General features: G+C 40.7%; 1 protein-coding gene across 1 annotated transcript in view; it reads left to right on the forward strand.

Annotated features, from left to right (window-relative positions):
• The window catches only part of PPP1R9A (protein phosphatase 1 regulatory subunit 9A), a 161,645-nt gene that overhangs the window by 81,399 nt on the left and 59,293 nt on the right, over positions 1 to 20,953 (forward strand). Inside the window, exons 5-6 of the mRNA XM_063123090.1 lie at positions 8,254 to 8,358; positions 17,893 to 18,028. Coding sequence (XP_062979160.1) covers positions 8,254 to 8,358; positions 17,893 to 18,028 — 241 coding nt within the window. The remainder of the gene's footprint in view (positions 1 to 8,253; positions 8,359 to 17,892; positions 18,029 to 20,953) is intronic.

Below are 20,953 nucleotides of genomic sequence, written 5' to 3' on the forward strand. Positions count from 1 at the left end.
GACTCTGTACTTTTGAGACAAAATATTAACAGTTCTGTTTGAAAGGATATGACAGTATTTATCTATTGGTGGCCTTGCATTGTTGCCTTATCTTCAGAATTTGGAAGGCTTGCGGGGGAAATTGTCGTATGTTTCCAGGTTACTCACCAGAAATATATTTTTATGGGTGAAAGTGTGATTTGAAGTAAAATGCTACTTGACTTATACAGGCCTTTCTGTTACGGCTAAGGAAATTGAAGTTCTTATAGAATCAAATCTAGAGTAAACTCAAAGCAGTAATCTTAAAATGTGCAGGCTGCATTACCTCTCCATCCATCACCCTCCCCCCAAAAACTTGCTTTGGCAATATTTTATAATAGAAAGCAGTGAAACAGCATACGATTCTGTGGTTATTGATGGTTCATTGAAACCTGTGTGGGGAAAGATATATATGAAGATTCCATCACTGGAATATCAACATTGTTAGGCTATTTTCCAATAGTAACCAGAATATTTTTGACTAAATCTGCAACTGGCCATTTTTATATCTCATCAGTGTGTGAATTATTGCGACCCAAGCATGATACAGATATCTAGATCTAAATAGGCTAAATTGTAAGGCTGCTACACACACTTCCCCACAGATTTGTAGTATGCCAGGCAAAACAACAACAACAACAACAACAACCTAGTCATTGTGTTCCCCAATTCCAGAAAAATGCCAAAGGAGCATGGGCCTAGTACACCACAAGTGCAGCACAATAAGTCTGTAAGCTCTGGATAGGGGTATGTAGACCCGAGTTCCCCCCTTTCTCATCTATTTGTGCATACAGACAGCATGAGAGGCTATTATGGGAATGGGAAACCTATTTGTGCCTCCCACATCCCCATCAAGCCTCCCCTTTCATCTTGAAAGAAGTTGTACTAAGTAGAGGAGGAGGCCTGAATGAGGACATGGGAGGCATGAATGGATCTCGCGGTGGCTCATCACACTGCCTTCATGTGTACCCATGTGTGCCTGTAGGAGGGGAAAGGGATCCTTGCAGTACCAGTGTTGTGTCCAGAATGGGCTGGAATCATGCCCAAGATGTGTGCTTTTCATACAGAACAGAATGAATGTTATAAGCAAGATCTCTTTTTGAATGTTGTTTCCTGTAATACAAGAGATGAATTACGCCCACATACTGACTAATGTATTGGAACTCGAAATTTAATTTCTTACGTTAAAGACCTGATTCTGTAACTTTTACCTCAAGCACAGCCATTGAATATATTCAATCTTCTCCTGAATAAATGCTTTCCTGTATCTGTAAGGATTGGAAAATTACAGTAAATTTCAGCTATTCAGCTAAAGATAAAATGCAACCATTTTTCTTTTTAAAGCTGTGACTCTCTTAAAATGTTTCGCCCCCACCTCCAAGAGTAGCGATATAATTAGATTTTAGCTGCCTGGGCGTACTTGGGCATGAAAATATCTCCCTTATTCAGAGCCTATAAAAAAATAGTTAGAGGAGATGATGCCAAGCCATGCAACATATTTCCAAAAATGAGTCAAACAGGAGGGAGGCATTAACAAGTAGGAAAGCAGGACTGAAAATAACTCTCTGAAATTTAATTCTGAATTGTTTTTTAGTGATGGTTCTTTGTCTTTAGGTTCCTCTTAAGCATTCTCAATGCTCAAAGTGAATGATGGCTTATGACACAGTTCGAAAACAAGTTTAAAGAGTATTCTTACTCTCTGGTTTTAATAATTATATAATCAGCACAGATGATGTTGAGCACAATCTACTGGGAAACTCTATTGCTCAAGTCCCATTGAAATGAACAGAAGTTTCATAAGACCACTACCATTTATTTTGAAGCTGCTATTCATTTTAGTGGGACTTGCAGAGGAGACCTTCCTGGTGGACGGTGCCCAGTGTTAGGATGCGGAGTGTTATCTTGTTTCTTTTATACACAATAATTCAGGACAAAAATAGTAAAAAGGAATTCCTTAAATTTGACAAGAAAGATGGAATATTTCATTTTGTAGTTTGTAAAAACATCTATCTTATTTTAATAATTGTTAAAAAATGTCTGCATATTGAAGAACTGAATTTCAAAATGTTAGATAAAAATAAATTAACTATAATTGTAAGCTTGCTCAAAATCTACAAATACTGTAAATCAGGAACGAGCGGCGTATGGCCGCTAGTTCCTGACGGCTCTAGTGGCACCTCCCTCCCTCCCTAATTACTCACTTTATGTGAAAACAATGTATTTCATGCATAGCAACAACAAACATTCTGTAGGATGGAAATATATTAGGGGTAGATAAGAGACTACCAGTTTTTAATGCCAAAATACATAGATCTGCATAAATATAGTGTGACCATATTCCCTTGGACTATCCAGTAGAATTTTAGGAATTTTAGGATATTTTTAGTATGTTTTTAGGATGCTTTTAGGATGTTTTTAAACACTGTATACCATGTTTTAAATCAGTATTTTATATATTTTATGCTTGATGTAGTTCCCTGCCTCGATCCAGCTGGAGAGGCGGGTAAGAAATAAATTATTATTATTATTATTGGACGGTATATTTCTGATAGCATCCTTAACATGCATAACTTAATAAATTGATAAAACTTACATATGACATTAGATGGGCAACATCCCAGTATACAACACTTAGCCTCAAAAGATTAAAATAAAAGATGGAGAGATGAATTCTTGACTAGGAGGGAAAACAATAGCGATGAGAGAATGCAGCAACAACAAAACGTGGATTGCAATTACTTGTTTGTCTGCTGATTTCTATTACACAAAATTATAGGGCTCAAAGGCACATGAAAGTCATCCAGTCCAGCTCCCTGCCCTAAAGCAATATTGTGCACAAATTAACCCTCTTACAAATGAACCACATTATTCAGATTGTAGAGTACCAGAAACAGTGTTAGAAGTGAATAAGGCACAACCTGCCATAGGCAAGGAATAGTTTAAAAAACTAGAGCACTCAAACCAAGTGACTTTACTGTTGTGGGGGCATATGGAAGATAAATGTCATTGTCAGATCGATTTTACAATCTCCTGTTTGATTGACATATAGTTCCGAAAGGAAGAGGTGGTAATGTGATTATTGCAATTATGCCATTTAATAATAGTTGCATCTTTAGATTTCTGGGTGTTTCAAATCAACCAATAAACCATGGTTTGGTTTCTAGGATAACTAAAGGAAGTTCATGGAGAATTTCATGAGGAGAATATTTCCCCTACCCCTCTTGCAATCACCTGTGATCCGAAAAAACCTCTCCAGAGGGTCAGAGAACCCTCTTGAACAATGTGGGATGGGAATCCAAGCAGGGTTTGGAACAATCCTTCTCCTGCCTCGAGGAGCTTTTCGGGGGGTGTAATGGGGAGAGAGGATGGGAAGCTTTCCTCCTATGAAACTTCTTAAGTTAACTTTATCTTAGAATACAGGTGTCAATTCACAAATGATGGGTGCTAATGTGGTTATTGCAATTATACCACTTAGTAATGGTTGCACATATTTTCTGTTTATCAAACTCACGGCACATGAAGTGTGTTGGCTTGTTTGTTTTTGTTCTGTTAAACATAATCTTTGGGTCTGCCAAATCAGTTCTTAGGGGGACATTCTTCTCAGGGGACATTTTAATGGGCTGGAACATTATTTCCCAAACTGCAAGCAGTAATGTGAGCTGATATGTTAGGCTGCTGAGTCAAGTCAATTATTTTGTACTGCATATATTTGCTGAACACATGATTCTGTAACCATGGGCATACTTGCTCTGTATACTAATGTTCAGAGAAGACTGCCCAGTTTAAATACTTTGACTTGAATATGAAGGTAGAGAATTTGATGTAGCTGACTTTCCCCTCTCACCTCTGCTGTGAGCTCACTAAATGGCACTAGGCAAGTTTCTGACCCAGTTTGCATGATCATGGCAGCCCACCATAGCTTATTTAAGTCACAGTGGGCAGCAGCATGTGCCGGTGCATGCTGGGCAGTTTTTGAATATTCATGTTGTGAGTTGTTGTTACATCCAAACCTGGCAGCTGGGGTTGTGCAGTTTGTTGGTTAAGCGAGGGTTCAGCCAACACGACAATCTGCAACTGCGGCTTGAATATTCATAATAGCCGCCCACCTGCACTGACATGCGCTGTAGCCTACCCTGGCTTAAACAAACAACCTTATGTTATTTCATTGTGCAGGCCAGCCCTCTCCGAGTCTCAGCCTCAGCCCTACATCTGCATTATCAATCCCTCAGGTGGCTTAGTGCCTATGAGTTTGGAAGTGAAACGGGGTCACCTAAACATTCTACATGCTCCAGTGTCTCCCTATGTACATACAAATGCATGTTTATAAATTAAAATATATTTTTTTAAAAAAAGACCCCACAAGCCCCAGGAGAGATTCCAAACCATATGTCAGGGGTGAAGAACCTGTATCCCACCAGATGCTGTTGGACTCCAACTTTCATCCTTCCTAATCGTTGGCCATGCTGGCTGGGGCTGATTGAAGTTGGAGTGCTAAGGGCCAGAGATTCCCTAACTCTGCTGTACGGAATGCTGAGTTTATAGGAAAGTGAGGAGGTGGCTAGAAGGGATGAGTAGAGGAAATTGGCCTTCTCACGGGTCCAAACAGTTTATAATAACTATCCTGGGAGACAGGATTAGGGATGGTGGGATCTGTGCTATAAAGTTAAAACACTTCCTTGCCTGCACTATACAGGGATGTTTAAGGAGGAAAGAAAGAAAAAAGGACAGCTTTCTCACTCTCCAGAACACACCCACACATCGTCCTGTTTCCCGTTCCCTCCAGCATTCACGTGTTCTTGCAAACTTAGAAGGGACTTCCACATCAGTGAGACTTAAGCTTAATGGTTACACACTTCAGAAATACTTAAAGCTGAGTTATGGTCAGAAAGCTTTAGACTCCAAGATAATGTACAGTCAAAATGCTACTCACTACAATAACAATCTGGTTTCCCTGTTGCCATCTCAGCAGTTCCAAAACCACGTTCCAAACCTGACCAAAGGAGGGGAAAGATTCCTGATACCATTCTTCAGGCAATCACAATGGAAAATTCTTGAAAGTCTTAACCAACCATGTCTAGGGAGGTAGTCCAAATGTGGATCATTCGTTGGTAACTCAGGAAACATGGCCACAGCCTAAACAAGATCACAGGGAAGGTCCCGTGCTGCTGCTTTAGCACAGGGAACTCCCTGCCACCTGAGTCTGCAGAGAAAATGTCCAACACTAAAAATCAACTCCAGTCTACCCTTACACTGAGCGGTTGATGAACAAACACAATCCACAACAAATGAGAGTTCAAGTCTATGAAAAGCCTCAGAGTACTTTTCATGGCACAGTCCTTCATAATCCAAAGTCCGAATGGAAGAGATTCCATGTACAGAGTGCTTTCAAAGTCCCAAACGGAGATGGATCCAAACATCCAAACAGAGAGGGATTTCGGGCCATGAGTCGAAAGATGATCCTCGCAAAGGCATCTTGCCTTTGCTCCAGCTTATAAAGGGAGGTGTGGGCCTGTTCAAAACCACTTGACAGACAGGGGCTCCAGCCTGTAAGACATGCCCCTGTCCAAACAGGGCGGCACTGCTCAGCCCACCAAGGTGACGCTATAATCTGAGTGACTCCTTCAACAAGGGCCCCAACCTTTCTAAACACTCTGCATGTTTCCCAGAGAAATCTTATAGCCTCAAGGTTGAGGGAGGGGTGTGTGTGTGAAGCTACTCCCTTCTCTCCCTGAGAACTCTTGACAGAGATAAGTTTGCACAGATTCTGACATTTCAAACTAGTTCTAATAAAATCTAACTACAAATGGGAAACCTATACCTGACACACATACACACACCAAACTTGAGCCCTTTTAGTGCTATAGGAACATAGGAAGCTGCCTTCTACCATGTTTATTAATCTAATCCAGGGTTCTCAGACTGGTGGCACATCCCCAGGATCCATGCTACCTGGTTCTTTGGTACAGCAGGGGAAGACCTTGCGAGAGGGAAAGGAAGTTGTCATGTTTTCCTCCCTTCTAAAACATCTCCCTCTTCCTCAAGGCATGAACCAGACTACAAGGAACCAAGTGCAGGATCACTGCACCACTTGTGGTGATGATAATACTTTCCTGTCGTGCTGGGTTACTGTAAAATTTTCAAGATAATGTCTGGGAATGATGGAAGTTGCAGTCCCAATACAGCTGAAGGGTACCAGGGTGGGGAAATCCACACTATACAAATTCAAAGTACTTTTAAGGTTTGATGAGCTTCATATTGTTGCTTCATATTAGACGCTATGTATAATGCAGATTTATGCACCTGGATTAACTATTTTAATATCACTTTTAATGCCATGTAATAATGCAGTTTAATTTAACATTACCTTTAATGCAAGCTTGCTGCATGCAGCACTGAATTTTATTTGGGTTTCCCTATATAGATGTCTGGAAATGAACCATGTGCACATTCTCAGAGCTTGTGCAGCTGCGTCCCCAACAGCTGAAGTGACAGGTCACATTTTCTCCTAGCCAGAACTACTGTGGCAAAAAGTTCAAAGAGCACCCTGACTGCTTTCTACTGTTCCCATATTTGTAAATAGCCCCTCTTTTCTTCTTTTTTAATAGTGTCCACCGTCTTTAATATAGGAGCTCCGATCTATTTTGATGATAAGTCATCTGGACAAAGACTATGTAACTTCTATCCTGTACATTTTTGCCACATCTTTTGCATTATTTATACTTAGTTGATAATAAAGCGAGTGTAAAATATATGTTTAATCCTAGTATAAACCAAGAAAGAGATCATTTTTACAGATTGCTGCTCAGATGCAAACTTTAGTACCAAGTACAGAATCCAACATCCAGAGCATTTCATATTTCATTTAAAATCACAAGGAGGTTACTAGCTTTATTCTTATCTTCGCTCTGTGGCTCATTTCATCTTTCTTGCTCATCAGTATGATTGTATTCCTCCTCTTCCTTTCTCTCTGCATTGGCTTTGCTTCCCTCACCATGTTCATTTTAAAATTTCACTTCCAATTTTTAAAGGCTTCCACTCTGATGTTACTGCTTATATTTTCTCTTTAATTTCTCTTCATACTCTTACTAGAACCCTGCATTCCTCTGGTATTAATCTGTTAGACCAAAATTTGCAACTAATGGGTTGTATCCAATGTTATAGTCCTTAGAGCAGACCCATTGAAATGGATGGGACTTAAATTAAACTAACATTGGCTACAACCCAGTGCCTCATGCCTTGGGCCCTTTTCTTTGGCAGCACTTCACCTTTGGCGTTCATGGCCCCCAGATATTTGTAATCCAGTCCCTCCTCTTTAAGAAATATATGAAGCCATATCTTTCTTTTGCATTGTCTTCCCTTATCTTTTCCTCAAGTGTATTTAGATTCTAAGACTGAAAGCAGGGTTTTGTTCTTATTTATTCTATATGTTTTTACATTCTACAGTGCCATGCTTTCTTAAGAAACAGAAATTGTTATTGGTATCATCATCAACTGTGGCAAAGAACTGAAGACATAAGGGAGCTCTTTTAGGCATGTCCAGCGGGACTTTTCACTTGCTCAAAATGTCTTTTGCTTGAAAGGTGGCTTGCCGCATGGCACGGAGAATTGCTTAGATGGATGGAACTGGTTGTGCTGTCTAGCCGCAAGCAATTCCTGACAAAACTGTAGAAACCTCTGCTTCCAATACACCCTTTTTTTGCATGGCTTTTGATCCCCAGTTTTTACCCCTACATGCACAACAACAAATTTTGAATTTTTACTTGTTTCTTTATTTGTTGCAGAAGACGGAAACTTGTAGTCCTCCTGATGTTGTTGGATTCCATCAACCCCAGCTATCATAGTTAACAGTCAGGAATGATAACAGTCAGGTTGTAGACCAACAACTTCTGGAAGGCCAGGGGGGTCCTCATCCCTGATTTAGTGGTTTAAGGTTCATACAGCCATTTTTAATAGGCTTGCCACAGTTTTAATTGATTCTATGTACTTATTCCCCATCGTAAAAGTGGAGCACTAGTTCAAAAATGTGAGTCTTGAATTCAGAAGGTAATTTTTGCCCTGAAAAAATGCAGGAGCAACCCATGCATCTTAAGCAAATTGAAGGAAGTCATCTGTATGTTGTTGACTTAATCATTTATTGTTTCCAAATAGCATTAAAAAAAATACTGCTGACTTTTTATGTTTTGCTTGAATATCTATTACTTAGACGTTGTCCATTCTTTTTATTTTCCCTGAAAGGATCCAAGTAAACGACCAAATTGTAGAAGTAGATGGGATCAGTCTGGTCGGTGTCACACAAAATTTTGCTGCGACTGTTCTCAGAAATACCAAAGGAAAAGTCAGGTAACCTTGAGAAATCCTTATGGAGAACATTTTACATCTGGTGCATCTGTGATATTATTTGATAATACAAATACCCGATTGTAAGTAAATAGATTGAAAACATGTGTTTGATCATAATGCTGATAGCCACAGTAGATCACTTTCATTTACAGAGGAACTGAAAAGGCTCAGGGGGAGGACAAGGGCAGGAAAATACACAAGAGGTGCCCAGCAGTTTCTCAAAGGGCTTTTTATTATTATTTATTATTATTTATTTATATAGCACCATCAATGTACATGGTGCTGTACAGATTTTTTCCATGAAGATATCAGATTCCATGAAGATATCAGATTGGTTCCCCCAGAGAATTCTGTATGTCATTCTGTTGGATGTTTCTTCATATTGTCAAATGTACTTAATATAAGGATCACTAGTTTCTGATTGTTTTCATTTTATGAGGCACAAAGTTCTGTAAGCTTTTAGACTGTCACTAGTAGTCATCTTAAAAATGCTGAGGTTTCTCAATAAAACTGACCACATAAGTTAATGTCAGAATTAGGCAGTCATGTTTAAGAGCCAGTCTGGATCTTCTTTCAAAAATATTCATCTTGGAAACACAGACTTCACTCAAATTTCCTCACACCCTCATTTTATGAATATTAACATTACATGCTATTTATTCTGGTAGAGCCTTTTGTGTGAATTTCCTTTCTTCATCCTAACAGCCAAAATGAGTCCTCTTACATTGTTGGCATGATGTCACACCTCATCAGAAAGCACTGAAACCAGTGAGGTTAATGGAGAAGGGATCTGTAATTTGCTTTTTGAACTGCTTGGGTTTATTTATTTATTTATAATACGTATATTTACCTTTCTGCTTAAAAAAGCCTTTAAGGTAGCTCCCACAGAATAAAAACAACTTAAAATTGAAACCTACCAGCAAAACTGTGAAACCGCAAGGCTTAACTCAGCGGTTCCCCAGCCGGACAAGGGGGTGAGGTTTGGCTCGACCAGCCCAGACACACGCCCCTTCACTGCTGCTTTTAACCCTTTGGGAGTCTAGGTTCTCAAGGAACGACACCACACAGGAGTTAGGGACCAAACACTTTTATTCTTCACACAAATACACTTCCTTAAGGGTCCACACATTAAGGTGACACGTAAGAGGTTTGGGGGGAAAACACGGACAAAGGAATGACACATTCCGGACAGCAGGGACTAATAACTCCCCCTTCCCCTTTACACACTCAAACTAATTGGATTCGCACTCTCTCCCCACTAACCACCCACCAGCCGTAAATCCGGCAGGGTCCCTTGACCTCTTGTACCCAAACCTATTCTAAAACATAACAAACACTTAACACTGCGACTCAACCTCTGTTGCTCACTTGGACTCAGCTATCCGCTGCTCGAACCAACTCCTTCCCTCAGCGGTCACGTGGGGCTTCTGCCATCCAGCCAGCTCGACCTGGATGCTCCTGCTCGCCACGCACACACTGGACTCCTGACACCCACAGGAAAGAGAGCGGACCCTTGGGTGCCCAAGCTTTTATCTCTTTCTGGGACCCCCTTGGTCACTAGACCCACCCTGACCAATTGAAACCCCCTAGCAACCCGCACCTCACCCGAAGGGAGGGGGGTGCTCTCAGACATTGCACAGCTGCAACTTGTTACTTTCTCCCGGTACCAGCCCGGGGAGGCGTTATCAGATGCCAGGCGCTTCTCGCAAAAGCGTGGCCTTGGCATTTAGCTTGCTACTCCCTTCTGGACACAATGAAACCCGTCTCCTTCTCCCTGGGACAAAGTAAAGATGTTTTCTTAAAGGGACGGTGGGCCCAGCCCATGACAGGAACATACCAAGAGAAATACAACAGATCATTCATTTTTTCATTAATTATGTTTATAACCTTCATATCCCATAGGTTCAGAGTAGTTTATAGCCATGTCATCAGTATCCAAAGCCCTGTTTGGGCATTAACCCTGAACAGGATATCCCAGTGAGTAGGGCCACAGGGCCACACATGCTGGCCTCACAACGTATGTCTCAGTGCACACTGCTAACACCCCCTCAGTTCTGACTTTGACACATTGAGCATCAAGGTCTGAACAGGAAACTATTCACATTCACATGATTGCAAGTAGAATTTCCCAATGTGGTCTGGGGTCTTGATAATAACACCTAGAAAACAGCTCAAAGGGCTCCATGATCTAGGTAAGTTATCAAATGTTCAAGGAAATACCCAGGAGAATTAAACCATTTTAACCTGGTGCTTAAAAGTTGGCGCCATACGACTGTGCCTGTGGAGGGTATCCCATGAGCAAGTGCCAACATAGAAAAGGCTCTATCCTTAGTCATCGCGTATCTATTCTTACAAGGGCCTTGGGATATACTGAGGCAAAACATCTGGAATATTATTCCTTTCTTCTCCACAGCTGTAGGTAGTGGGGAGATGTTGGCTCTTTAATAAATGCTTTTAATGACCTACTTAATTGTAGAGGAAAAGGTTTGTTCTTGCTATCTGATTACCACTATTGGTACAACACTGCTTGACTTTCAGTTTCCCAAAATGTAGTGGGCTTGGGCCATTCTGCCAGTGGAAGTACAATGTTTCCAAGTGTAACCACCAACTAAGTGGTACTGAAGATCAGTAAGCAATTCTCCCTATCTAGTTTGACAGACATGAACACCCAAGTATTGTTAATAGTTATATTTCCATTTCCACATTATGTGCCAAAACTTGAAATGAATTTTAAGTAATTTGTTTCCATTAGCATTGTTAACCAGTTTTATTTTAAAGATGTGTTTTGTGGACATTAATAATTTCCAATGTCATTAGTAATTGCTTCCTTAAACATTTCTTCCTTTTTCTTTTTTTTAACCAAATAGTGTAGATCAAAGACATTTCATATATGAGAAATTGTATTTGATAAATCACGCAGAAGGTCTTGAAAGCAGTTAAATTGCAGCTGCTTTTTTTCTGCAATAATTCACTCAGTATCACTTTAGAAAGCTTATATGGTACTACTGTTTAGTCGCTTTGATTCCTGCCAAGTTTCATGAGCATTTTTTGAATGGTCATGACAGTGGAAGTCGGTGACCTAGAATAGATTCTTCGTTGTAGCTTCCGGATATAATGTAGCTCAACTGTCTTTAGCTGACACAGTGAAGAAACAAAAATATGGCTTTTACCTTTTTCATCTCCTCTTGTTTTGTCATAGGAAACTGAGGCAAATTTATCCACATGAAATACATCATTTCAACTTTTTTTAAATTAGATGGAATTAATAAAGAATCTAAAATATTTAGCCTGTTTAACTGGAAATATTTCTTACAACAGGATTTGGTGCTTTTTAGGAAGATAAAAATAATGACATATCTCCCAGATTTAAACTAGACTATTATAGTAATTAATTAAGGTTTCTCTTGTGTAAATATATAGCGGCCTGCTAAAACATTATGCTTTACTTTCTCACTTACTGTTATCCTCCACAAATCCCACGTTTTGATTTTGATTATTTTTTTCTCTCTGAAGAGATTACATTTCATAATATCTGCTACTTTTCACTTTAATTCAAGTAGGTCTTGAAAGATGTCTCCCAATTCAACCTTTTAAAGAGGTTTGTGAGAATACAAACCCTTTTTCTCAACTAGCAGATTCTTCTGTCCAATCTCTCCACACTCTGTCATACTGCTGTGGTTCACCTGCTCTGTCCATTGGCATAAACTGGAATCCTGGCCATAAGGAGTTATCTCTGCCTTCATTTTCACATAACCTGTGAAAACACAGGTTATTGAGACTTCTAAGGCAGGGATGTCAAACCTTTTTTGGTCCAGGGGACGGATTTGCCCATTAGACCAATCTGGCGGTCCAGATGACATCAGGAGGTGGGGGCTCACCCTGAAGCCCCTCCTTTCCCTGATGCCATCTAGTTCCTACCCCCATCTGTTTTGCTTTTTTACATGAAGAGAGAGGTGTGGAGCTTTGTGCTTTTCTCTGCATGGAAAAAAGGACTCAGACAGCCCTTGGAGGCTCCAGCTTGGTGCCATGCTTGTTGTCCCTGATCTAAGACTTCAGTTGATTGCCACCAGGCTCCTAATTTATTAAAGCTTCAGGGTGACATAAAGAAGAGTTAAAACAACATTGTTATTCCGAGATTTAGGACTATTCTTTGAAATCGTAACCTGAGTCTCCTTTCATCGCTCTTAAACACTAAAGTACGTATTAGTGGCACATGACAGTGGCATTTTAAAGCTAGTAAATGTAAGGCATACTGGAAGGCCCAGGAAGATTAGTGAACAAGCTTTAGCATAGAATATGTGAACCGCCCAGAGAGCTTCGGCTATGGGGTGGTATACAAATGCAATAAAAAAAATATCCTATTTACTAAAGAAAACACAGAGAGAAGCACGTTAGGGGGAGAAATACAATATGAAAATTGACTGACTTGCCAGTTCAGCTTAATAATGGTGATATTTGTAAACTAAGGCCCTTATGACTTACATTGCATTTGGTACAAGAAGCTACATTTTCACGGTCTAGAGAATTTGTGGGGTGGAATATATCCCACTGTGCTGGACCCCAGAAAAAGAAATCATTGCATATCAGGGAATTCAAGTGCTCTGCTCGGTACAATAAAAGGCTCCTTCTATTTATTCCATATCCAATTTACGAAGGCCTTAAGGAAGTGGAAAGGCTCTATACTATGGAAACCCATGCCAGGGGCAATTGCCACAGCAGGAGGGCTAGTTAGCCCTAGTTTCCTGGCAATTGTATTTGTGGAATTCTTTTCCTTACCCCGCCCCCCAAGGTATTTATTTATACTGTATGATATGAGTGGTGAGCCACCATGTCCAGATCTATACATCTTTCAGAATTGGGCATCATGACCTCACCACTGTCTTGGTATTAATTTTTAGCACTTTTTTTGACTGATACAAATGTCTCATGACAGATGGCTGTGGTTTCATCATGCTACTTTTTCCATATTTATTGCTGATGTATTACCTCCTGATGTTAGGAATGCATCCTGCTGGTTCTTGTTATCTAGTTTAGCTGAATTCATTTTTTTCTATAAAACATTCTGTAATGGAATTTACTCTAATTGAATTCACTCTTGAAAAGTGCAAAATATACACAGATTTTATATACATACATTTTTCCTTTTGCATCTTTAATAGCTCCAAGTATTACCAGCTGACAGTATTTAGATAGTTATTGGTCATTAAGTAGACACCCTTCCAGAGCCCTTCATATAAACGGAGCCATTCTGCATCAGTATATCATGTTGATATTATTTTAAAATAATCCAACTTGTCATTATTCTTCCTGAGGTCATCATTTAATTATATTCCCCTGGAGAGACTTAAATCTCCTTCTCAATCTAACTGACTTCTATTGGTTGCATATATTGCTATTGTTGAGTTCTGCATCTTCTTTATATCAGAATTTTTACTGCTGCTCCCTGAAGCAACCCTGTTTTCTGTTGCCATGAAATGCTCATTTAATGTGTTTCTCATTGCCTGGCCAACTATGAAGTCAAAATTAGACTTCTTTCCGAGCCTATGGATACAGGCCATTGTGCCCTTTAGAGATACTTCATATGTATGCAATTGAAAATATCTCCCATTTAAAATTGTAGTTTTATATATGCAATTGAAAATAACTTACAGTTTAAGTGCAAGATAATTTTTGATTTTAAAAATTATTGGAAGCCTTTAAGAATCACAGCTTCCAGTACAGAGAAAACCAGAATTGGGAATTACTCTATTCTGAAGGTTTTCTTTTATTTGTTCTGCTGAATTGTGTGATTTGTTTTTAACTGCTACTATTTTTCTGTTGTTTTATACATACACGAATGTATTTTTTTATTGTGTGTGTTTGTTTTATTTAAAACACTTATGTCCCACCTTTCTTCCATCATGGAACTCGATGTGATGCACATGGGGTTCCCAGGCAGTCTCCCATCTAGACTCTGACCCAATCCAGATTTGCTTAGCTTCAGCAAAGTGCTTGCTTCATATGCCCACAGACAATGCCATGGGGCCTGCCACAGAATGAATGAATAAATGCTAACTTCTTAACCAGAGAATTCTACATTGAGATGTTACATTGGATTTTAGCATACTACTAATATGAAAGGGTGCAATCCTTGTGCTATAGAGTGGGATACAAATGTCTTAATAAAATAAATAAATAAAATCCATCAGGGAGCACTATTGCACAGCACTAGTCCCATTTCAGTGGGATTTGCGTAAGAAAATTTGCTGGTGATCTTTGCCTATCATCTGCATGTTTCTAATATGTGACTACACAGATTATTATACTTTCTGTTTTCTTTAATCATACTGTATGTCTCTTAATACCGTCTTGCCAGTACTAAAGAACATGTCTAGTCCTAGTGAATCAGTAATAGGAAGTATATAATTAGCTAGGTTATTGAAGTGTTCTTATGCTTCACTGACTACTCTTTCAGGCATTGATTCAGAACATTATGCCCCCTTTATGCAGGCTTCTATCTGCATAATCAGAACTGGAATATATTTAAATATATTAGAAATTTCCTCCCCTCCAATACAAGTTTATATTTCCAGTGTAAGCTGCTTTACTGTATTGGTTATGCTAGTAGGCTGGTTACACATGGGTCTTTAATGTTGATGGCCCCCAGTCCAAAACAAGTTTTTGCATATGAGCAAGAGGCTGCTGGAAGAGCAGATGCTTTGTGCATTTGGATGGGGCTCTACTGCAGATGTATTTGCCCTCAATTGTATCAATAAAGACCAATTCACATGACTAATTCACAGAAGGACCAATTTTTCAAGAGACAGCTTCAGCTATTATATAAGAACTTTAATGCAATATCCACACATTTACACAAGCTGGTCAGGTGATAAGCTTATTTCTCATCTAACTGTTTCTTCTGTGAATGGGGCCTGGGCTGTCCTGGTTTTAGTTCTCAGCCTTTTCAAGACTGCCCTTGGTTCCTTCTGTGCCCCTGGCCCCATAGCTCTTCCTGGTTGCTTGAATCTTGGAGGGGTTGTGGCCAAGAACAGTGCTGACAAGTGGGAACAGAAAGACATTTGAAACAGCTACATAGGTTCGGGAACATAACTACCTCTTTCCAGAAGAGATAGTGGGAGGTGTAGTGGGGGGTTGTTGTAGACTCCTGCCAGGTAGCTGTGTAAATCTCTGCTTAATTGAATGTGGGCAGATTCAGATCCAATCTGTTGGTCAAAAGCCAGCAGCAACAGAGCCTTATGCTTTTGGTAGCTCCTGTTGTCTTCTTTATACATGGAAAGTTTCATGCGTTGTCTTTCTAGGCTTTTCACATGTAGAAAAGGCCAGATCTCTCATTTCCCAGAGCAGGCTGTTTGGGTTAGTGGGCAGAATTAGCACTTGGAAGACTGGGGTGCAGAGGAGCAGAAGGGGAAGGGAAGCAATTGAAAGGGAGTGAGACTGTGTGGGGTGTGTGTGGGGGTATGACTGAAGAAATAAGTGAGGTTTCTATCTCCCTTGCATGACTTTATGATATAGGATCTGATTGACCTTTGTGGGACAGGTGCTAATAGAGGTTAATATGTTGACTTCCATGGATTCCACTCTGCTGATTTTCTACTAGCCTTATATGTTCTCTGTACCTAGTTATTGGGCCTCTGCATCATTTCAGATGAGGTCATTTTCAATGCCCTTTTTTCTCCTTCGGAAGTCATGATTGGGGACTTTGCGTATGCCAGATTGCATCCCTGTCTGCTTCTCTCTATGACTTCATGTCTGACAAATGACTCAGCAGAGGGGATGCTCTTGAGAACTTGTGCTGACGCAGAATCTTAAGTGCCTTTGGAGAACTTGTAGCGCCGGTTTGCCCCTTCGAGTTCCTTTATAGCAAGGTGGGGACATAAATGAAATAAAAGTATGGAATAATTTTCAAGGAAAGTTAAAAACATTTCCCCCTAATAATTCCCAGCTGCTTAGTACATATGACTCTGTGATATGGGTGTTTGCTAACTGGCTTTATTGCTGTCTTCCCCAATCTGCTGCCCTCCAGATGCAATGGAATGCAACTCCCATCATTCCCAGCCAACATGGCCAATTAATGGCCGGGGATGGCCATGCTGACTGGTGTTGATAGGAGTCATAGTCCAACACATCTAGAGAGCAGCAAGCTGGGGGAAGGCTCCTGTAGAGTATAGATATAGAAGATGTTTTTGTCTGTAAACCTCTACCACCTTTCATAGCTCTTACTAAAGTACACTTCCCACTTTTATAATCCTTTGCTTTTGTGATTTAGCAGATAATTGATTGAATTACATGATGTGCCAATGTCCACAAGACTTGCAGTCCGACAAAATTTAATAGCAATAAAAATAGCGATCAGACCCATGTGCCTTCATGAAGGCAAAGGAAATGTTCTCAAGAAAATACAGAGACGAAGGGGAAATGGCTGTGCCTATGGCATATGAGTGTCTGTTAATTTATGCAGTTAAAGAAAGAGCAAAACTTCTGTGCATGCATTGCATGCCAAGGAGCCTTAATATGTCAGGAATCTTGTGATGCACCTTGTGATGAGAACATCACAGGTTTGCAGTGTCATAGTTAATATAAAATTAGTTCCCTAATTTTGGGTGGAATGGGTGGAATCTAGGCAACAGGACTTTAAAAGGTGGGTGAGGTTCTACAGGGCAGTTGCTTCCAAACTTGTATCAGGGTTTTGTTCCTCCACCCCACCCTTTCACCAGCTCCATACACTGCCTTGGAGGAGGCTGCCCTAGGTCCCTTGCATTTCAAGACCAGTGTGAAATATATCACAGGATCCTCTCTTCAGGTGGGGGTCCTTGGAAGCTCCACTGGGTATGTGTGTGTGACGCTCCCTGCATGGCCCATTGAATCCAAACCATGGTATGTAATACCATTTAATCTTTCTTTTCAAATACTTTTCCTCAATTGATTTGTTACATCAAGCCACAGATATCTGAGATCAAGGGGTTTATAGACACTGCGTTTTACATATTTATCCTTTTAAATAAAGCTCAAAGTAGTTCTAAACCTCTAAGGGAAACACATGCATTAGTGTTATAACCTGAAGGACAAAAATCTAAGTGTCCTCAAAATTTATCTGAGAACTGACAACTGTGCTGCCAAAAAGGGGCAGGGATGCCATTTTCTCTCTTCCCTGTGTTTGTAAGCCCTGGCTGTTGCTACCTCCTACTGTTATAGGGAAAGCAGAACGTACCAAAATGGAGAGGATCCCTCCTCTCACTGGAGCGCACATCAGGTCATCAACTATCCCTCCAAGAAAATCTCGTCATAGCATTTGTGCTACATCATGATCCTAGGTCATTAAGGAACTCCAAAACTGACAATAGTAATAAAACAATGTATTCATGTTTCATTTATTTATTTATTTCCTTTTGGCATTTGTTATGCTGCTTTCATGCTTGCGCCATAATAAATCTGTTAGTTTTTAAGCTGTTAAATAGCCCTTTTCTGTATTTGGGCATTTAGTGTGGGATAAGGAGAAGATGGGAAATGACTTCTGTTCACTGATGTTCTCCTCAGGTTTATAATTGGCAGAGAAAAGCCAGGACAAGTAAGCGAAGTGGCTCAGTTGATTAGCCAGACCCTAGAACAGGAACGTCGCCAGAGAGAGCTCTTGGAACAGCATTATGCACAATATGATGCAGATGATGACGAGGTAATGTGTGTGTTCCTTCTCTTGAAGTTTCATGGAGTTCCCTTTTCTTGTCTACTTGCATTTCTTTCTCTCTCTCTCTCTCTCTCTCTCTCTCTCTCTCTCTCTCTCTCTCACTCACAAATGCTTTTTGAGTCTGATCACAGCTGGAAACAGTTCCTTTTGCAAATGAAAACCCATTCCACCCTGCATGACCATAATCATAGTCATGCTGTGCATAATAAATCTCTCTTTAAATATGTAAGATTGTTAATCTTGCATGTGTATCTTTGGGAAAGTAGGAAATTCACCCTGGAACTGAGCAGAAGAATGGCACTCTTGAATACCAACTAGGGTTGCATGTTGTCCCTGGTGTTGTGGTCGACAATGAATTATTGTTCTGCTTTCAGATTATTGTTAGAAGACCTGAGAACCCTACTTTGATTTAAAAAAAATGGTTTCCAGTCCTCACCATTGTAGACCTGTGGCTAAATGTGCTAAGAATTACAAATAAGGTGGGGTAGAGAAAGTTCCCCAATTCATGCCTTCATTGGGCTAATGACAGTTGGTATTTATATTTTCAAGCGAGTTTCTTAGTTCTTAAGATTTGGCAAATACCAGCTGTCATCACATGGTGACACAGTCTCATAGATTATTGGCCACATTAAATTGACAAAGATAATGTATCCAGTGATGGTTTTCCCATGTCAAAAACAATTGCATTTGATTAGCAGTCTTTTTGATAACCTGTTTAGGGATTTATGGGTTAAAATGAGTACTTTTAATTGTGTCTGGAAATAACTGGGATCTAGTACAGATCTTTTAAGCCATGGGTAGGCAATGTCAGGTGCCAGGAAGGTCCATTTCAACCCTCCAGAATCTTCCAGGGGCTGCAACCCCGCTGCCACACACTGCTGCATTTTGGTGGCAGCAGCATCAAATTGGCAGTTTGCTGTCAAATTTTGGTAGCAAACTACAACAGTGGCCTAAGAAGGCCAAATTTAACTTCAAACCAAGGTGTTAAAGCTACATTTGGCCTTTTTACACTACCATTGTTGTTTGCTACTGAAATTCTGCATGGAACTGCTGGTTGTTTTGCTGCCCCTGCCACCACCAGCAGCACCACAGTAGCAGCATACAACAATGGGCCACGTGTTGCCCACTCCTGTTTTAAGTGCTGGTCAACTATGTTTGACAATAGCTTTGGCTATTGGGTGGTATCGAAATGCAATAAATAAATAAATAAATAAATAAATGTTTTCTACAGTAGGTCCCAGTTAATTAACTGCCCACTGTATTCAGCGGACCAGCAGAAATTTCCAAATACTTCTCTGAAGCAGCTCCCATGTATAAAGCATTGCACTCCACAAATCAAGCCTGGACGTTACCAAAGGAAGAATAACTATGGCAAGGTGATCTCTTGTCAGCAGGTGTTGCAGCTAGCACACTCACAAAAGTAGTCTGCACCACTCGGAACTCCTTAAGCCAGGGATAAGCAACTTGGAGCCCTCCAGATGTTTTGGCCTACAACTCTCATCAACCCTAGCTAGCATAGCCAATGGTATTTGGAGTTGTAAGCCAAAATCTCTGGAGGACCACAGGTTGCCAACCCTGCCATGAGCAAAGCTGGATCTAATAGCACACCAAGCTGCTGTTAGATCCCCCTTTACCTGGTAATATGTAACTTGGTCTAAGATAGGGATGGGTGAAATCGGTGAGTGCTCGCCCCACTGCTTCTGCCACCTGCCCCCACAAGCTGGGCCACTGCAAGTGCTCAGCAGCTGCCTGCAGCCACAATTGCACATTTCTCCTTTCACGCTAATGGCAGCTACCATTAGTGTGGAAGGGGGGAAATGTGTAATTTTCAGAGTCTTGAGAAATTGTGCATCCGCCCCCTGGGCCTTAAAGGTCCCACTTATTCATAAATGATCTGGAATTAGGAGTGAGCAGTGAAGTGGCCAAGTTTGCTGATGACAACAAATTATTTATGGTAGTTAAAACAAAATGGGATTGCAAGGAGTTCTAAAAGGATCTCTTCAAACTGGGAGAGTGGGCATGAAAATGGCAAATGCAGTTCAATGTAAGCAAGTGCAAAGTGATGTGCATTGGGCCAAAAAATCCCAACTTCAGGTATAACCTGATGGGATCTGAGCTAGCTGTGCCTGACCAAGGGCCTTGCTAGACCAGGCGTTAGCACGGTGTGAGGCCTGGTTTCCCTCCTGTGCATCCAGATGATGCACAGGGGAATCCGGGGTCAGGCCGCGCTGAAACCTGCCTTAAGCCAGCATAAGCGAATTCGCTTATGGCCCGGCTTTTCTGCAGCCCCGGCCTCAGGCCGGGGCTGCGGAACGTCTAGCAGGGTCTGTGGCTATAGAAATGTAATAAATAAATAAATAAAAATAAATGGACCCTTCATCGGATCCAGCATGGCTCTTTTGATGTTATTTCCAATCCTTTTAGCAGTCAGCTTCCTTACATTCACAACAGAGGTGGAGAACCTCTAGCCCTCAAGATGTTGTTGGATTCCCACTCCCATGAACCCCAGCTAGAATGGCTAATGGTCAGGGGTGATGGGAGTTATAGTACAAGAACATCTCCCCATAGAACTCAGCCTTTAGACTCCACTCTCTGTTCACTTCTTTTGACCTATGAGAAAACCTGCTGCAGGCTTGCGTTAAAAACTCTGTGATTAATAAACCTGCAATGGTGGTGATGGGATAAAATCCCAGGCAAACACGGCTCTGTCCTCTGACAGAGGGGAATGGCTGGGGTGGGTAGTGGGTGTTCAGGAGGAACTTGAGGAAAGGTTACAACACCAGGGATTGTTTAGGTTGGAGAAAAGTCGAGTAAGGGAAGAAATAATAGAGTGTAGAAAATTATGCATGGTGCAGAGAAAGTGGATAGGGAGACATTTTTCTCCCTCTCTCATAATACAATCCCCCCCTCCCT

The sequence above is a fragment of the Elgaria multicarinata genome, chromosome 1, assembly GCF_023053635.1.
Source record: "Elgaria multicarinata webbii isolate HBS135686 ecotype San Diego chromosome 1, rElgMul1.1.pri, whole genome shotgun sequence".
In the NCBI taxonomy this organism is placed as follows: Eukaryota; Metazoa; Chordata; class Lepidosauria; order Squamata; family Anguidae; genus Elgaria; species Elgaria multicarinata.